The 19,286-nt window shown below is 44.6% G+C and overlaps 1 protein-coding gene across 1 annotated transcript in view; it reads right to left on the bottom strand.

Annotated features, from left to right (window-relative positions):
* kiaa0825 (KIAA0825 ortholog) overlaps positions 1-19,286 on the bottom strand; it is a gene marked incomplete at its 5' end in the record, with an annotated part of 179,113 nt that overhangs the window by 69,395 nt on the left and 90,432 nt on the right. Inside the window, 5 exons of the mRNA XM_080433477.1 lie at positions 3,305-3,411; positions 4,108-4,451; positions 6,225-6,500; positions 10,594-10,794; positions 17,688-17,815. Coding sequence (XP_080289603.1) covers positions 3,305-3,411; positions 4,108-4,451; positions 6,225-6,500; positions 10,594-10,794; positions 17,688-17,815 — 1,056 coding nt within the window. The remainder of the gene's footprint in view (positions 1-3,304; positions 3,412-4,107; positions 4,452-6,224; positions 6,501-10,593; positions 10,795-17,687; positions 17,816-19,286) is intronic.

Here is a 19,286-nt window from a genome sequence, read left to right as displayed (position 1 = left end):
TCTCTTGAAAAATGAAATCCAGGCGAGGGAAAAGAAAGGCGTCATCTTTGTTGGGAGCGCCTCAAAGCTCGCCGAGAGAGAGAGAGAGAGAGGAACTCGTCAGTCAAGTCAGTCAAGTCAAGGCTAAGAGAGTGAGTGAGAAATGTCCACGGAATTATTGAACCAATGCGTGACAAAATAATAATTTTTGCAGTTTTTATTACCGTTCGAACTACAGTACTACAGGCATGCAGGGGGTTTTGACGGAAGGATGGTGGAGGCCATTGTACGGGAATGATTGGTGTGTGTGTGTGTGTGCCTGTATGCGTGTGCATGCACACATGCACGTTTTCGTGTAGCAAAGTCCTTGTAGCAGTATGTTCGCTCTCCTAGCCAGACGACGCCAGAGTCATTTCCCTGCCCTTCCTCTGTGGATGGATATCACACCCCCGTCCGTCCATCAAACCCTCTCCCATCACATACATCTCCTGTCATTGTTTTCCCTCCCTCTCTCTCTCCCTCTCCCTCTTTCCCTCCATCTCTCCCTCTTTCTTCCTCTCTCTCCGCCACCTTTGTAATTATAGAGGTGGCAGGAACAGTGTCGCCTGTCAGCCTGTAACACCGTTTGGCGGCCGTTGACATTGAGGCTAGCGGCGAAGGAAGAGGAGTCCCGTCCCCCTTCCATACATACAGTATATACGTCCACACCCCACCCCACCCAACCAACCCACCCACCAGTGGTGTAAAGTGACCAAGTACATTTACTCAAGTACTGTACTTAAGTACAAGTCTGAGATATTTTTATGTTATTGGAGTATTTCTAGTTTTCAGTACTTTTACTTCTAGTCCACTACATCTCAGAGGCAAATATTGTACTTTTCACTCCACCATAATGATTTGAAAACTTTAGTTACTAGTTACTTTGTAGATTTTGATTATTATTACAAAACACACTAACCACCTCAGCCCTATATACATTTTGGCCATTTGAAAATAGCCGATCTACAAGCTCACAATGCGTCGCATCGCATTTTGAACTGCAAATGGGACACTCTGCATAATGAGCACTTTCTACTTTTGGTACTTTAAGTACATTTTGATGCCGATACTTTTGTACTTTTACTCGAGTACATTTTTTAATTCCGGACTTTTACTTGTAACACATCAGTATTTCTACACCGCAGTATTGATACTTTTACCTAAGTAAGAAATGTGAGTACTTTTTCCACCACTGCAACCCATCCACCCCTCATGCCAAATGTATGCTCAGGGCGCGTTGCGAACCCGACGCACCCTGAGCTTGTGGATCGGCTATTTCGGGGGCGAGTGCGACTCTATCGTATGACTAGGTATAAACCTTGGCCCTCAGTCTCCCTCGGCCACGGGCTAGGCCCCAGGGCGTTTGAGGTGGGGGTGTAGTAGTAGCAGTAGCAGTAGTAGATGGCGGCAGGTTGTCGGTGCTGTCTTGTCTCGTCTCCACTCCTGCGTTGTGTGTGTCCGTGCATCCATGTCAGCACCTGTGCGCCTCGTATCCTTTCCTGTCCGTCAGTGGGCAGGTGAAGCAGATGATTGGATTCAGTCAGCGGGGTGATTAATGAGGGCCGCTCCGGATGCGGGACAGCCTATCAATCATGTCATTAGGGCCAATGTGCCCTGAAAGAGGCAGAACGAGAACCCCTCTCTCTACTCTCTCTCTCTCTCTCTCTCTCTCTCTCTCCCTACCACCCCGCCAAAGGAATAACTGCATTCATCTTCATCTGTGTATGCATGCCGTCAAGCCTGGCCAGGGTCACCATGATGGAGAACAATAATCTTCTCCTCTACAAATTACTTTGCAAAGACAAGGCGCGGGGAGGGAGGGAGGGGAGGGGGGGGGGGGGGGGAGGGGGGTTGTTAGGGAGTGGAGAGGGGGGTTCCTGGTAAAGGTGGGTGGATAGTGGAGGGGGGTTGTTTTTTGACTGGGTACATCCTCCATCCTCTCTCTCTCTCTCTCTCTCTCTCTGACAACACTGTATTCTGATTGTTTACAAGCTGGGCGTCACTTCCCTGTGAAGGTTAGCGTAATGAATAGTAATGATCCTACAGAATGCCTCCGACAGGTGATACATAATCACCCTTCCTTCACTATCCCCGGCCCTCCCTCCACTTCCCCACCCTCCTCACCCACCCCACCCAACCCACCCGCCCGCCCCTCCCGCCCCCTCTTCTTCCCGTTCTTTCACTGTCACTGAGACGGACAGCGCTTGCTTGGAAGTGGCGGATAATCTACTCAGCGTTTGATTGATTTATTTTTTATTTCATTCTTCTCTTGTCTTTCTTTCTTTCTTCTTTTTTTATTTTAATTGTCCGCGTCAGCGCCGGCCAGGAGGGGTTTTGGCAGCACGATGCTGAATCATCCGTTTTACGAGAACGGGCGGACGGCGGGAGGGAGGGATGGGGGTCGGCACATCCATCTGGGGTTTCTGATCACTCGGACGGACAGACGGACAGACGGACGGACGGAGTTCTGGGAAAAGAGTCGGGCGTCACAAGAGCGCACTAGTCAAAGGTCACGCACCGAACGAAAGCCAGTGTTTCCCGTCCGCTGCCGCGGCGGCGGCGGCACGTTGTTTCCCAGACAGACGGATGGATGGATGACAGTGGGTTCATCATTTAGAACTCATAAGACTCATAGATCTCGGTTCGACGAGGAAGGTTTTTCTTTTCCCATGAAAAATGGCTTTGGGTCGACGGCTATACATCAAGGTTTGAATGCTCAATTAAAAAACAAACAAAAAGAAAACACAAGAAGCACATCTCATTTAATTGTTCCCGAATATATTTATGGAATGTCAGCCGGCAGAAGGAGCCATGAATCTCAGACGCTTCTTTTTATTTGACTGCACCAGCCTCATCGTCCCCCATATTGCTGTTGATCAATCATCAAAATTATACATATCAGGGAAATTTGCAATGACGAGCGGTTTTTCTCAAAACCTAAACGTCTCATATCTTGTGTTTTGTTAACCACATTAACCATGGTGTCCCTATTATGTTTTTATAGGTGAACATGTCAAAATAATTCCATATTTTTTTAAACAGCAGAGAGCTTCTAGATGGGCTATTTTGTTGTTGAATATCCGAAGTATAAAATAGGGCTTGGAGTGGTTAAATGTTGATCAATCAATCAATCGATCAATCAATCGATAACTGCTGAGAACAATGATGGATTGGATAAAAAGTGTGTTCAAATTCCACCCCATATCATGATGTCATGAACCGTTGACATAATCAATCCGAACCCTCGACCTTATCCTGCGGTGCCTCTATACCGTTGACCTCTCACCTGTGGGAGCAGAGCTTGCGGGCCTTCTGGATCTGGAGCGACGTCCATTTGGGTCTCTTCTCTTCCAGGGCCTGAAGGACCTTGTTGACGGTGGGTTTTGGGACGCCCTGACAGACACAGCATAAAAAAATTGAAATCTGACATGAATAATAATAATACATCCAATCCAATGTATATAGCTATTTTCTCTGTACTCAAAGTCGCTTTACAAAAACAGAACAAATAAAAAAACGTAATTATTAGGACAATAACTAGTTAAAATTCTAAAAACTAAGAAAACAAAAACATTAACATTAAAAGCAAAAATGGGGGATTAGAATTAGCAGGGGAATGCGACAAAAAAAAAGTTATATCTATGAATTCAAGTCTCCATGGGGTGACTGATCGATAGGAAAAAAAATGTTTTGGGGTGAACTATCCCTTTAAGGTTTCAGTGTCGTGCCTAAATACATGCCTGCTTAATTTTCAAACCAATTTTTTTTAAAATCAAATACAGTCATCACACATAAATACACACAGACACATCACACCAACACACACACACAAACCCCTCTCCCTCTCTCACACACACACTTTCTCTCTCTCTCGCTCACACACGCAACCCCCCTCTCTCTCTGCCACGCACGCACGCACGCACGCACGCACGCACGCACGCACGCACGCACACACACACACACACACACACACACACACACACACACACACACACACACACACACACACACACACACACACACACACACACACACACACACACACACACACACACACACACACCTTATACCCTATACCCCCTTCCTTACCTTCTGTTGAATGCCCATGGTGGCCTGCAGGCACTCAGCCAGCAGGGCCAGGCGGTCTCTGGCCCTGCGGTCCAGACCCGGACCCCCACCGGTCTGCTCCAGGGTCTGGGTCTGGGTGGGGGGCTCCTCCAGGGCCACGAGGCCCTGCACCAGGCACCCCACCAGAGCCCAGGGCAGCAGGCCCGTGGAGCGCAGGGTCCTGGCTATGTGCTGCTGGCTCTGGGAGGAGAGCCTCTTCTCTGCCACGTGGAACAGGTAGCGCAGGGGGAGGGGCAGGGAGGCTACGGCCGCAGGCAGGTTGACCAGGACGAAGGACACGGCCTGAATGGCCAGCGATATGACACCTCCTGGAGGAGAGAGAGAGAGAGGGGGGAGAGAGAGAGGGGGGGAGAGAGAGAGAGAGAGAGAGAGAGAGAGAGAGAGAGAGAGAGAGAGAGAGAGAGAGAGCAATTACCTTTAAACACTTTTGAGAAAAAAATCGAAAATTTTAGAAACACTGTACATACAAACAGAGAAATGTACCTTTAAACACTTTTGAAAAACAGCTGCTATGCTATGTCTCAAATTCTTAACGTTGTTTTATTCTTCTTTTTTTATATTGTTGCTGTCGGGCAGAAACGCCCTATCACCATATTTTTACTTTTTGTGTTTTTTTGTAAGTGAACGCCCTACTTGATCATACTACAGCGTCACATGCGTTTTGAGCTTGTAGATCTGCTACTTTTGCTATTTTTTTATTTGAACCCTGAAAAGTAACAGTTTTGGACATGAGGTTTCCACCCGACAGAGACAATATTGTACTGTTATTTACTGTGATGACACGGTTGAATGCTTGATTCTAATTGGTCAATCACGGACGGAATTCATTTGGCGGTCTGTTACTTCTCAACAGAAGACCACTGTTATGGGCAGACTGAGCTCCTGGATGTTTTTTTTTATTTTACAGTTTATACAGTTATACAGTTATATTATACCGTTTTTTTAATGCTGTATTCACCGTGGCAGCCATGTAAACAAGCACACAAGTTTTGATTGTACTTACAACTGGAGTTGCCCTGGATGCACCTGGCATCATCTCTACTGTAAGCAATGAGTCATTTTTTAAATGAATAAAATAGTGCTGCTGTTAAATGTTGTGTTAAATTATTGATTCCTTTGTTAAGTATCCGGTTAATAAACGTGATTAATAAGCAATGAGCCGGTCATTATTGAGAAATAAATCCGCTGAACTCAATAACAGACTGCTGTCTAATCAGAGGCTCAGAGCACCTGGCTCATATCAATCTGCTTTGATTGCTTGATTTCTGCCTCATCCAACATGGTAGCTATGTAAACAAACAGCTAAAATTTATGTTTTGTAATCACAGCTAACACGGTATACACTGAAGAATGTTTTTAAAAACATTTGAAGGAAGAAATAAGGCAATTCCAGTAACAGAATATTGATTCTATTTGATCAACACTTCCCCGTTGTTCTTCCAGAGCCGACCGCGTTTGAACTGGACACACCTGGCATCAATTAAAGGACTACTTTCATTTACCGTAAAGCAATGAAATCCTTTTAAAGTCAATCAAATCTTTTGTTGTTGTTGGGTCAATTTATTAATGACTTTATTAAGTAGCCGTGCAATATTAAGCAGGATAATCAATGGGGACTTTCAGAATGATGGCATTCGTGTCAGGTTTTAATCAGACTGGGTCTGGGTTTATTTCTCAGTAAAGACCTGCTCCCCATTGATTATCCCTTGCTTGTTTTAAGAAAAGTATTCTTCACAGTTTTTCCTGTGGTATCAAATCTGGAAAATATTGGGGCACCCAAAATCCTCCTAGGATATATATACAGTAGAACAAGGGTTCCCAAACTTTTCAGGCTGCGACCCCCCAAAATAATCATATTTTAACTGGGGACGCCCGCCCTGACAAGCACATGTAATTGTAGGCATTACATTTAGTTTGACTCGGTTCCACAGATAAATATCGTGAAAATAGCCAGAGACTACAAGCTCACAACGCCTTGCACTGTGATTTTTTTACTTTAGAAATGTGTGAAATGTAAACTTTTGTCTCTGAACAGGAGTAAACTAAAACATGTCTGTGTGTGTGAGAGAGTGTGATACCTTTGTTCGTAGGATCTTTTCCCCCGTGGGGCTCCGGTAGTGGTGGTGGTGGGGGGCTGTAGCTCCACTCCTTGGGGACCTTAGACAGGACGCTCTCTGGGACGAGCCCCCCGCGTCTCAACGGCACCCCTCCGCCGGCGGGGGGCTCACCCCCCTCCGTGCCGCCGCCCTGCCAGGCCGTCACCATGGACACCAGATGTCCCAGAAGGCCGTGGGCGGCCTTGGAGACCACGGCCTGGATGCAGCTGACCACCGCAGGGACCGGCCGCGTTCGGTCTAATAGGGGAAGGAGATATATAGGTCAGATATGGTCTCTGGAGTCGGGTCCAAAACTGTTACTTTTCAGTAGTGGTACTCAAATGTTTTACTTAAGTATAAGTATAAATACTGCAATGTAGAAGTACCCTGTTACAAGTAAAAGTCCGGAATTCAAAATGTACTTGAGTAAAAGTACAAAAGTATTGGTATCATAATGTACTTACAGTACCAAAAGGAAAAGTAGTAAAATGTTTGAAAATAGCACATCTACAAGCTCACAACGCGTCGCATGGCGACGCGTTGTGAGCTTGTAGATCTGCTATTTTCAAATAGTATAGGTATAAAATAGGGCTGAAGAGGTTAATGTACGTTTTATAATGTAATAATTTATTATCTGCAAAGTAACTAGTAACTAAAGTTTTCAAATAATTGTAGTGGAGTAAAAGTACAATATTTGCCTCTGAGATGTAGTGGAGTAGAAGTAAAAGTATAGACAATTGGAAATACTCCAGTACAGTAAAAGTACCTCCAAATTTTACTTAAGTACAGTACTTGAGTAAATGTACTTAAGTCACTTTACACCACTGAGTGGTAATAATGTAAGGCAGGATTTGGGGGAGATTTACACATTGGCTTTTAATGTACCACTATGACAGATAGCGTTTAAAAGCCAACATAATTGAGACAACACACACAGACTTGTCCAGCTCTAAAACTATAGCGGGGGTCTCCTCCTCCCATTAACGCACCCCTCAGTCTCCCAAATATCTCCAAAACAAAAAGATCCATCAAACGCTGACAGTCCAGAGATGTAGACAACAGCTCACGCATATAAATATCAGCATCGCTGAAATCTTTCACCTGCAACGTTGACAGTAAAAAAAAATAACTCACTCAAACTCCTGCATCAGCAGTGTTACCATGTCTGCTTTTTATAAGCGATTTTGGCCTTGTTTCTCTGTAAAGTTGCTTTAAATATTGGTAGTTGAGGGTTGCAGTTTTTTTTGGGCTTCTTTCTTAAGTGTGATCTACAAGCTCACAGCGATGCAGTGTGAGCTTGCAGATCGACGATTTTCAAATATCCGACGCATATTATACGTAGGTCTACTCTACAGTGCTCATGTGGCCTATTATAGTTGCTTCTTTTGGGCTAGTTTTCATACACCACCTGGTTGCTTGTTTCTCTCGCACAATCTGGCAACACTGGCCACTCACATCAAACTCCCATGCTATCAGATGTTCCGCATCAAACCCAGGTGGTGCCGCTGACGGCAGGCGGAAGCCCATAGCGCTCCCCCTCCCAGACACCCCCCAGACCCCCACCCCCTCTCTCTCTCTCTCTCTCTCTACTCCAGGTGTATCCCCCGTCTTTCATCGCCGTTGCCCTTTTAATATCCCGCTCCACACGCTTGACACAAGAGAGCAGCGATACAGCATGAAGTTGTATGACATCCATAAACTTCCCGCTGCGGCGGGCCGTAAAAAAACCAAAGGCCTTACGACCAACCGGGAGAGATTTAGTGCGCTGGGCTTGCGTAGCGCTGCTGGAGGAGGTGTATCGGGGTGGGTAGGTATCTCCCCCGGGAACGCCTAACACAATCTATGACCTCCGACCCCCGCGGGGAGAGAGAGAGAAGGGATATTGTGATCTAAGATTTTCCACTAACTCACAAGCAGTGACTGGTTGCCAAGTTCGCTTATTATAACGTTGCTGTCGGGCAGAAACCTCTGATCTCGATATTCTACCTTTTTGTGTTTTTTTCGTAAATTCGTGCCCTACTTGATCATATTACAGCATCAAACAAAAGCGTCAAAAGTTTTGATACTTGGTGGTATCAAAAGTGCTACTTTGATGCTTGTGGATCTGTTACTTTTGATACTTTTTTAATTTGAATCCTGAAAAGTAACAGTTTTGGACGTAATGAGGTTTCCACCCGACAGAGATGATGATGATGATGATGATGGGCTTGTTTATTTCTGTAAATTCACTTGTGAACTTTTGGTACTTTAAAGGGATAGTTCACCCAAAAAAATACTTTTTTTCTATCGATTAGTTTTTGTCGAATTCCTAAGCCAATAATTTGATGGCCAGCGGACCGGTAGGCAGCGGTTCCGGTAGGAGACACAAAGAAGACTTTTTGCATCTCCTACCAGAACCGCTGCCGGTCATCAAATTATTGGCTTAGGAATGCGACACCGGGTGACTAATCAATAGAAAAAAAGTCATTTTGGGGTTGAACTATCCCTTTACTGTAAGTATTTTGATGCCAATACTTTTGTACTTTTACTGGGTACTTTTTCCACCACTGCTCTCATCAAATCTGGCAACACTACTGCTCCCGAGTAAAAAAGGAGAGAGAGAGAGATAGAGAGAGAGAGAGAGAGAGAGAGAGCTCCATGGCAGGTGAGAACCGCGCAGTACTTTTCAAAGTCACTCAGTTTACAAAAACACACTCATTCTGCCCGTAAGCGTACTATTGACCAAAGCCATATCGATTCCACACGAAACGCACCGCAAGATGCAAACAACGCTGCGAGTGGAGAAATGGTGAAAAGCTTAACTTAATCTGAGAGAGTTAACTCGCTGACAGCTCAAATGGAAAGCAGAGGGAACTCTGTGTGTGTGCGCGTGTGTGGTGCGTGTGTGTACGTGTGTGTGTACGTGTGTGTGTATGTGTGTGTGTGTGTGGGTGTGTGTGTGTGTGTGTGTGTGTGTGTGTGTGTGTGTGTGTGTGTGTGTGTGTGTGTGTGTGTGTGTGTGTGTGTGTGTGTGTGTGTACGTGTGCGAGTGTGTGTGTGTGTGTGTGTGTGTGTGTGTGTGTGTGTGTGTGTGTGTGTGTGTGTGTGTGTGTGTGTGTGTGTGAGAGCGGGTGTTGTAACTCCGTAACCAAAAGTGTAATACAACGCTTGGGCACAGGCCAGCAATTAAACTAATTACTCTGTGAGGATAAATTATGGTTCGGTGACATTGAAAATGTCTCCCTTCTCCTAAAAACACACGCACACACGCACGCACGTGCACGTGCACACGCACACGCACACGCACACACACACACACACACACACACACACACACACACACACACAGGTTTCTATTGCTATTCTTGTGAGGACATCAATGTTTAAGGACAGCGATGTTATGTTTATTTTTTGTCATTTTCAATTGTAAGCCTAAAGTCTAAAGGAAATGGTCCTCACAATGTCTATTTCTAATATTTTACTATACTTGTGGGGACATTTGGCCCTCAAAAGTATAGTAATGCGCGCGCGCACACACACACACACACACACACACACACACACACACACACACACACACACACACACACACACACACACACACACACACACACACACACACACACACACACACAATCTCTCTCTCAGCCCGTCCCCGTTCGTCCCGTGCCGCACCACTCCAATCACCCTAATTTATGCTACAATAATTACCACTCAGCCAGGAGAGAGAGGAGTCATCACCAGAATGAGGTCCTCCCTCTGTGGGACTTAAACTTCTTATAAAGCCTCTAGAAGACCCTAACCCAAAAACACCCTTCAGTCTAGGAGGGAGGGGTCATGTGTCACAGCAATGTCAATATCCTACCCAAATTAACATGTATTTGGTCCAAAATTTGAGAAACATTGCAATACACTGTATAATAAGCAGTCAAGTGCTTTTTTGTACACACAAATAAAGGTGCGAACTGAAACTGGTTCTTCAGAGTGAACCAGTTTAGAACCATAGAACAATTTTTGGTTACAGAAAGAACCTTCCAGACCATTTATTTGATTGGTTCTACAAAGAAACCAAACCCCTTAAACCATATAAACTTCATCATAGCAGATCTACAAGCTCACAACGCATCACATCGCGACACCTTGTGACCTTGTAGATCTGCTATTTTCCGATGAATGTCTGCCTATTAAGACATGGTTTAAGAGTTCAAAGGTTCCTCAAAGAACTTTGACGAAAAAAGGTTATCTAGAATTCGATGAGGAACATGAAGAACCATTCACTAGATCAAAATGGTTCTTTAGTAGTATATGGTTCTTTGTGGAACCATAGAGCCTTTTAAAGAAATAACCATTATTTTTCTGTGTGTAGTTATACCTGGCAGTGTGTAGAGATGTTCCCACAGCTGAGCCGAGTCCAGGTAAGGAACCAGAGCCTGGGTCAGGGCCCGCGGGACGGCACTGACGGAGCAGAGAAGGTTGAACAACGCCTCCATGAAATCATCTCCCGCCCGCTGCCGCTCCTCCTCCTCCGAGGACACCTGTGACCCCCCCGACCCCGCCGCGTCTCTGCAGAAATCTGAAAAACGTAAACAAGAAAGACGCGTTAAAAAGAAGTGAATAAATGATAAGCAGCCGCATCTGAAAATGTCATGGAAATGTATTGAATCTGGTTACATACATAGAGATGTACCGCACATAAATCGTTGGGAAGAAAGCTTGTATCTCCATATTCTAACCTTTTGTGTTTTTTCGTGAATTAACGCCCAACTTGATCATACTAAAGCGTCACACAAAGGCGTCAAAAGTAGCAGATCTACAAGCTCGAAACTTGTAGATCTGCTACTTTAGCTGTTTTTGAATTTGAATCCTGAGAAGTAATAGTTTTTCCACCCGACAGAGACGATATGCATGAATACATACACACACACACACACGGTACATACCGTACACACATACACGTGGTACAGAAACCTTGCATCTCCATGTTGCAACATTTTAATTTTTTTAAATGAATGCCTACTTTGTTGCACAAGAGTCTCACGCAATGTCAGCTTATAGATATTTTAACTATTTAAAAAAAAATGTCTGTGGGTTTTATAATTATTGAACAAATGTTAAAAGAGCTTGTGACTAAATAATAATAACTTTGTTTTCATGTGACGCTGTAATATGATCAAGTAGTCAGTAGGGCGTTAAAGGGATAGTTCACCCAAAAGAAATCTTGTTTTCTATCAATTACACACCCCATGAAGCCTCGATTTTTTTGTTTTTGTCGCATTCCTGAGCGAATAATTTGATGACCAGCAGAAAGATGCTAATGTATCTGGTAGGACACACAAAGTTGTCACCTTCGAGTCTTCTACCGGAGCCGCCACCGGTCATCAAATTATTGGCTTAGGAATGTGGCAAAAACAAAAAGAATCGCCATTAATTCAAGTCTCCATGGGGTGTGTAATCGATAGAATTTTTGGGGGTGAACTTCCCTTTAATTTACACAAAAAGTTAGAATGTGGAGATAAGAGGTTTCTGCCCGACAGCAAGGAAACACACACACGCACGCACGCACACGCACACACACACACACACACACACACACACACACACACACACACACACACACACACGGTTTCAAGGAGAGCGGGCCCATGCAGGCAAACTATAGAATGCATTGACCTCGACCTCCACAGCAGGAATAGAATAACACACAACATGATCCAGTTCAAATGGATTTCATCAGGGCGACGAGGAGGCGAAGGAAAAAAAAGAGATGAATAAAAAAATGATAGAAAATCACAGTGTGTAGAAGAAGAAAGGAGGATGTATGTGCACTCCTCCTCCCTCTCTGCACATGTTGGTAAATGTCAAGGCTGTCACATGTGCTGAAGGATATGCTAACAGGAAGTCACAAACGGGAGTTTTTTTTGCAGAAAGAAAACAAACAAACAAACAAACACGTCTGTGGAAGAAAATAAACCGGGTTGGGGTGGGGGCTGGGGTTTGGAGTGTGTGGGGGGGTTGTGTGTGTATGTGTGTGCGTGTGGGGGGGGGCTGTGTGTGTGTGTGTGTGGGGGGCGGGGGGCTGTGGGGACCTACGGTGGCACATGGAGTCAGGAAGTGACGAGGAAGAGGTTTTGACAGCACGGCCTTGTGGGGCTTCCCTGTGCACAGAGATGTGCACAGTGTGTGTGTGTGTGTGTGTGTGTGTGTGTGTGTGTGTGTGTGTGTGTGTGTGTGTTTGTGTGTTTGTGTGTGTGTGTGTGTGTGTGTGTGTTTGTGTGTTTGTTTGTGTGTGTGTGTGTGTGTGTGTGTGTGCGTGTGTGTGTCTGTATACACGCATATGTGTGTGCGTCACTGAGCGAGCGTGTGTGTGTGTGTGTGTGTGTGTGTGTGTGTGTGTGTGTGTGTGTGTGTGTGTGTGTGTGTGTGTGTGTGTGTGTGTGTGTGTGTGCGTGTGTGATGACAGCTACAGTATTTGAACAGCGGACTGAACTGAACGCAGCGCAGGGTGGGTGGGGTGCGGGGGGGACGGGTTTGGAGGGCGCAGGGTGGGCTGCTTGGTGACTAATGCCCAGCTATTTTAAAGTGACAGCGCTAAATGACCTGCTGCTGCACAGAGATGCAGGGGGTCCTGTTATCAACCTGCTTCATCACAATTGAAGACGTCTCTGTCGGGTGGAAACCTCACATGTCCAAAAGTGTGACTTTTCATGATAAAAAAAACAACTCAGCAAAATTAGCAGATCTACAAGCTCGAAACGCATCGCTTCGCGCCGCGTTTCGAGCTTGTAGATCTGCTACTTTTGACGCTTTTGTTTGACGCTGTAGTATGGGTGTTAATTTACGGAGAAAAAAAAAAGTTTGAATATTGAGATAAGAGGTTTCTTCTCCGACAGCAACGAAGAGCCCCTGATGGTGGCGAATTGATTTACCTGGCTCTCTCCATCTCTCTCTCTCTCTCTCTCTCTCTCTCTCTCTCTCTCTCTCTCTCTCTCTCCCCCCCCCTTCAAGGCACACAACACGTACGAGCGCCCCAAACGCGGTCCAACATCCGCTGACCTATCAGTCTATTAGACGGCATTAGGCGGATAATGCCGGTACCTTGTTCCCCTCGGTGGTCTGCTAATTTTCCCTTAAGGACAAGAGAATTGTCCTGGGAAATTGCTCTGCGCTCGCTTGCATGGCGATATAGTCATAGGAAGCGTTGGGTTTAGATTTGTATTCGTTTCCACTTGGGGTACTGGAGAGTGAGGAGGGTTTAATGAGGCTCCTGTTAATGAGGAGCACCGTTACAGGAACAGGATATGACTCGACAGAGACAAGACGCCACTGTGCTGGCTCACCTCTGCTCACCTCTGTATCCTGACTGAGTTCTCTATCCTGATTGGACAACATTGGTATCCTGACCTGAAAATGCATTTTCTGTTTATTGAAGAGCTGGAGAGACATGGAGACTCCTGTTACTGAACAAACACTCTATAGCAATGAGTACTATCAGAATATAGAGCTATTTAACACTTATTTTGACACAAAGAAAATCACTTACCCTACCTTTAAATGTCTTGATTAATTGAATACATAGGTCCACAATGGAATGGAAAATACAATAGCATTATTGTATAATCGTACCACTGTACTTTTTGCAAACTGTTAATAAAGTATCAATCAATCAATCAGAACTCAGATCTCTGTCGCATACTCTGTCTCTATCCTGCCTTGTCTCTGTTACTGTCCCTGTCCCTCTCTCTGCCCCCCCTCTCTCTCTCTCTCCAGTCTTGATACATGGCCAGTACATACACCTGTTTGTCTTCTGCTCCACCAGTCAACCAGTCACCAGGGCCCTCTCTGCACAGGCCCCTCTAAGTGGAAGCAGGCACACTGAATGTGTGTGTGTGTGTGTGTGTGTGTGTGTGTGTGTGTGTGTGTGTGTGTGTGTGTGTGTGTGTGTGTGTGTGTGTGTGTGTGTGTGTGTGTGTGTGTGTGCGTGTGGGCGTGGGCGTGGGCGTGTGCGTGTGCGTATGCTGCGTGATTTGTGATGTACTCATTTAATTTGTGCACTATACAGGTTGCGTATACCTCCAGATTTAGAGTGTGCTTTGTAACAGGCTAGAATACTATAATGGATAATGGATTATCCTCCCTGATCTGGATGCATTTGAAACAGTTACACAGAAATACTTATGTATCTTAGTTAAACTGTCAGTGTGTGTGTAGTGTATATCAACTAGCTAGCCATAGCTTGATTGCTATTAGCCGGAGTGCTTTGACAAAGAAAGGCACTTAGGGATCTCCTGCATATTGTAGTGTGTACAAAAACATATTAGGATAAAAAGGCACTGGTTGAAGGGCGTAAGTGGGTACTTTAAAATGATTTACAGCAAACCAGCAAACTAATTATCAACGGTACTCTATAGCAGTGGTTCTCAAAGGGTCTATTTGGAACCCCTTCAAGTCCCAGAGGGTCCCTGGACCCCCCATGGATTACTTGAAGGGGTTCGAGTCCATTTGGTTCTATTTGTACACATGGATTAAAGCAAAATAAATTTTCACGCCTGAAAGAATGCTAAATCCTAAAGTCCTATTATGCGATTTGTTAAACAGTGTGAATTGAGCTTGTAGATCGGCTATTTTTAAAAGGCCAATATATATATAGGGCTGAAGTGGTTAATGTGCATTTTGTAATGATAATCAAAATCTACTATTAAGTAACTATTAACTAAAGTTTTGTTGTTGTTTATTACAGCACATCTACAAGCTCACAATGCGTCGCACGCGTTGCATTGCGAGTTTGAAGATCGGCTATTTTTGTTGTGCGCCACTTTTGTTTTTATTTGTTCATTCTTATTTTATTTGGAAGAAGTTGTGGGAATTAAAATTAAACAAACAATTAAAAATAACGGGTCAGGCACCACTTGACTTACAGTAACCAGGATAGATGCTATGCCTCCAGTTCCTCCTGTAATAAGTCCCAATTTCCTAAACAATTACACCTAAATAGGGAGCTTCCTTGCAAATGACAGAGCTATGGATTCATGTCTTCCATGCCTTACAGCCAATGGCTCGAGGCTTAACAAAAGCCTTTTGGACAAAAAAGTCAAACAAAGCAAAAAATAGGAAATGGCACTGACAATGACACTCACTCTATGTACAGTATATACGTACTCTATGCTGACTCTGCACATTTTTTATTTGGTCAATGACTCATGTATATGCATATGTATAAGCTAGTGCAGTGGTTCTCAACCAGTGGTTCTTGAGGGGGTTCCTGAATCTATCTCATCAAACGGTGGTTCCGTGGCTCAAATGCCGAATTAATAATGGACCTTGATATGAAAAAAGTTGAAAACCACTGAGTTGGTGACAAATATAACCTTCTGGATTCTTGATTCCGTCTCCTCATATCCACGGAGCGCCACAAAGCGGGGGAGAGAGATGGCAGTCAGAAGGGCGGCTTATGAGAGTGCAGGCATTCAGTCGAGCCACCCCGTCCGTCCGTCCGTCCATCCGACCGCGTGCTTCCGTGGTTAATTAGCCCGTCAGCGTGGCAACAGCACGCCAGAGTCAGCGCTTCCGGCGTTGATTTACGGGCGGCTGCTGCTGCCGTACGTGCGTGGCAGTCGAGTCGAGACGCTAGTAGTGGTAGTCGTGGTAGAGAGAGAGCTGAGCTCATGGCCCGGGCGGAAGGAAGAAACCAGCGAGCGAGCGAGAGAGAGAACGAGACAGTGCAGAGTTGTTATTAATGAGGTCGCTATAATGTGAATTAATGTGCGAGTGCACAACAGTCTTTAAAGGTTAGACCGCTGCCGACGTGGTAGGAGGAAGGGGAGGAGGGGAGGGGAGGGGAGGCGGAAAGAAATCCTTAAAGGTCACTGCATGTGCAACCGGCTGGTCCTGGTGGAGTGTTTATTACCGCACTCTATTGATTTAGTGATGATGAGGATGATGATGAGGAAGAGGAGGAACCGTGGTGAAAATGATGATGATGATGATGATGATGATGATGATGATGATGGTAGCTGAGATGCTGATAACTTCATAAGATGGAGAGGGGCTTCATCATCATCATCATCATCTAGAAACTGTGATCTGTAGCAGCCCAGCCTAAGTGATATTGTTGGTAAACACGTCCCTATAGTACCTACACACACCCCAACACCCCGGGATACGCATGAACCATGGACTTACATTTAGGACGTGTATATATATATATATATATATATATATATATATATATATATACATATACATATACATATACATATATACATAAATATATATTATATATTATAAAGAAAACATCACATGGATGCACCTGGGACGTATCATCAGTGTTGTAGCCTGGGGTCATCGGGTGTTTAGGGTCTCACAACAACATAGACCCTTGCCCAGGTGACCCAGCCGGGGTTGATCAAGCCCCGACTTACATCCCAGTAGCTACCCACGGTCAGTCCTCCTTAGGGAAAGACAGAGCCACGTCTGCTTATCCGGAACTACTCTGCCGGGATTCATCTTTTTGATTAATGTACGTACTTACTACTGTTATTGTTAATTATTATCTCTTTGTTATTGTTGTTATTACTCCAATAATGTTGAGGAACCAAAATCAAAGAATTTTAACGCATTCAGACCCATGAGGCCGAATAAAAAAAACTAAAAAACTTGATGCTGCTATATACATAGCAACATCTAAAATGACACAGATGCTTTCCCAGATTGAACCAGATTGAAGTGTATAACACCGTGAGATGTGAAAATAAAAAGCATAAATATGTATTAACACATTGGGTGCCAGAGGTTTATTAAAATATTATACGTTGAGTGCCTGCATTTCTTCCATCCACTTGCGTTATACGTTTCGTGCTGTGAGAAGCCCCGACGCGGAAGTGCATGTAAACAAAGCGTGCGTGCGAGACGGCGGAGGGTCCCGACTAACGCCTGGAACAATAATATTTCTAACGCGATCCTCCATTGCAGCGTGATCGCCGATCGAAAACGGCCCGTTTCCACCACATTAAAAAAAAATGGAGATATTAAGCTTTTAGTCAAGGAGATAACATTGAAAACGCCGACCAGAAGGATTTTTGACATGGAGCCAGATCCAGCCTCTTCTTCTCAGAAACTCCTTGGGTGATGTCAAAGTTTCGTTTTAGCGCCCCACGTGGCCCACATGTATAAAAATAGAATTGGGTCAAAAACGGTCCGGACCGTTTTCGGCACTTCTCGTTTGGATCCTCAAAAACGGTCCGGACCGTTTTTGGCATTCAATGTGTTAACGCACGCACGCACGCACGCACGCACGCACGCACGCACGCACGCACACACACACGCACACACGCACACACACACACACACACACACACACACACACACACACACACACACACACACACACACACACACACACACACACACACAGCCCTCATGCTTACACCACCATACATCCATCTATCCCACCAACGGTGGTAGACTTACGTGAGTTCTCCAGGAGGACTGAGGCCAGGTGACAGTCTTGGTGGAGCAGCGCGCGCAGCAGCAACTTGGGACTACTTCCTGGGTCAGAGGTCAGCAGCCTGAGCTGACACACGGAGGTCAACCCGTCTCTGTGAGCAGAGAGAGAGAGACACGCACACACAAACATCACGCACGCACGCACGCACGCATGTGCACGCTCAAACACGCACGCACGCACGCACGCACACACACACACACACACACACACACACACACACACACACACACACACACACACACACACACACACACACATTTTATAGTTTAAGATAGTCTTCCCTCAAAGTTGCAATGTATCACAGCTCTGTTTACACTTCACATGCATATTCAATATTTAGTTGTACATACATGGTTTTGTTTTGATTGTTTTGTTCCACTTTTGCTTTGGCAATGTACTATAAACGTATGTTTTCTCATGCCAATAAAGCTCCTTTGAATTGAAATTGAATTGAGAGGCGGAGAGAGAGAGAGAGAGAGAGAGAGAGAGAGAGAGATAGTTGACAGTTGTGCAGTGTCAGGTGAGGGTACAGAGACAGCAGTCCATTTAACAAGAGACAAGAGGAGACAGATGTTACCTGCATGGCTCAATGCTCGCAACAAAGGAGAGAGTCCACACTGGTTTAAAGTAAAAAAAAAGTGATTTTTATCAAACTGAAGAGTCCAAGAATTACTGAAAAAGTACGAAGGTCAGTGTCGTTGTACTGTTCCTGCCAAAGTGTGTGCTGAACTTCAGCTCAACAGCGAGCTAAACTCCACTTCCCAGAGAAATAATGACAAAATCGTGACTGAGATTTGCTCTTTACTGAAGATCCTTCATCTTTACAGGTCATGGAGTAAAAACTGAAACAATTATAACATACAATACAACATGAGATGTTGTCCTGTTCTCTTTACAGTAGCTTGTAAATACAATCATTTCTAATACACAATAACCATTAACTGCCGTTTTTAACATGAACTTATTATTATCCTAATTATGCATCCTGTACATGAAATTGGCACTAATAAATGAAATTACAGCTTTCAAATGAATTATAGCTTACAGCATTGCCTAGAAGGTAAGTTATAAAAGAATCACATGGACACAAAGATGCTGCCTCTAACTCAAATGCTGTTTGCAAGCTCACACAGCTGTTTTTTATCAAGTGCACTTATCTGAACTCACACACCTGCCTTAACTAATGACCTCTTCTCATCAAGAGGGCCAATAAGGGTACTTCTAAGCAACATAACAGCATACAATATAAATCGCATTATAAGACATGACAGTCGTGTAGTGTAGTGTAGTGTAGTGTAGTGTAGTGTAGTGTAGTGTAGTGTAGTGTAGTGTAGTGCAGAGGTTCCCAAACTGGGGTTCGGGCCCCACATTATTTTGGGGGGGTCCCCAGATGATTAACTTAATGTGCAACATTGTTTTCCCACTCACCAGTAAACAAACCAGCATACAGTATAAGTGTATATACAGGGTATCTACACATTTATAAAGTTACAATTTGATGACTTTTTAGACCTTTCTTTTGCCAAATTGGCCAAATTGTCAAATGTTACATTAAGAAAGAG

Source organism: Gymnoscopelus braueri (genome assembly GCF_963280865.1).
Source record: "Gymnoscopelus braueri genome assembly, chromosome: 7".
Lineage (NCBI taxonomy): Eukaryota > Metazoa > Chordata > Actinopteri > Myctophiformes > Myctophidae > Gymnoscopelus > Gymnoscopelus braueri.
This window is presented reverse-complemented; position numbering and strand designations above follow the sequence as displayed.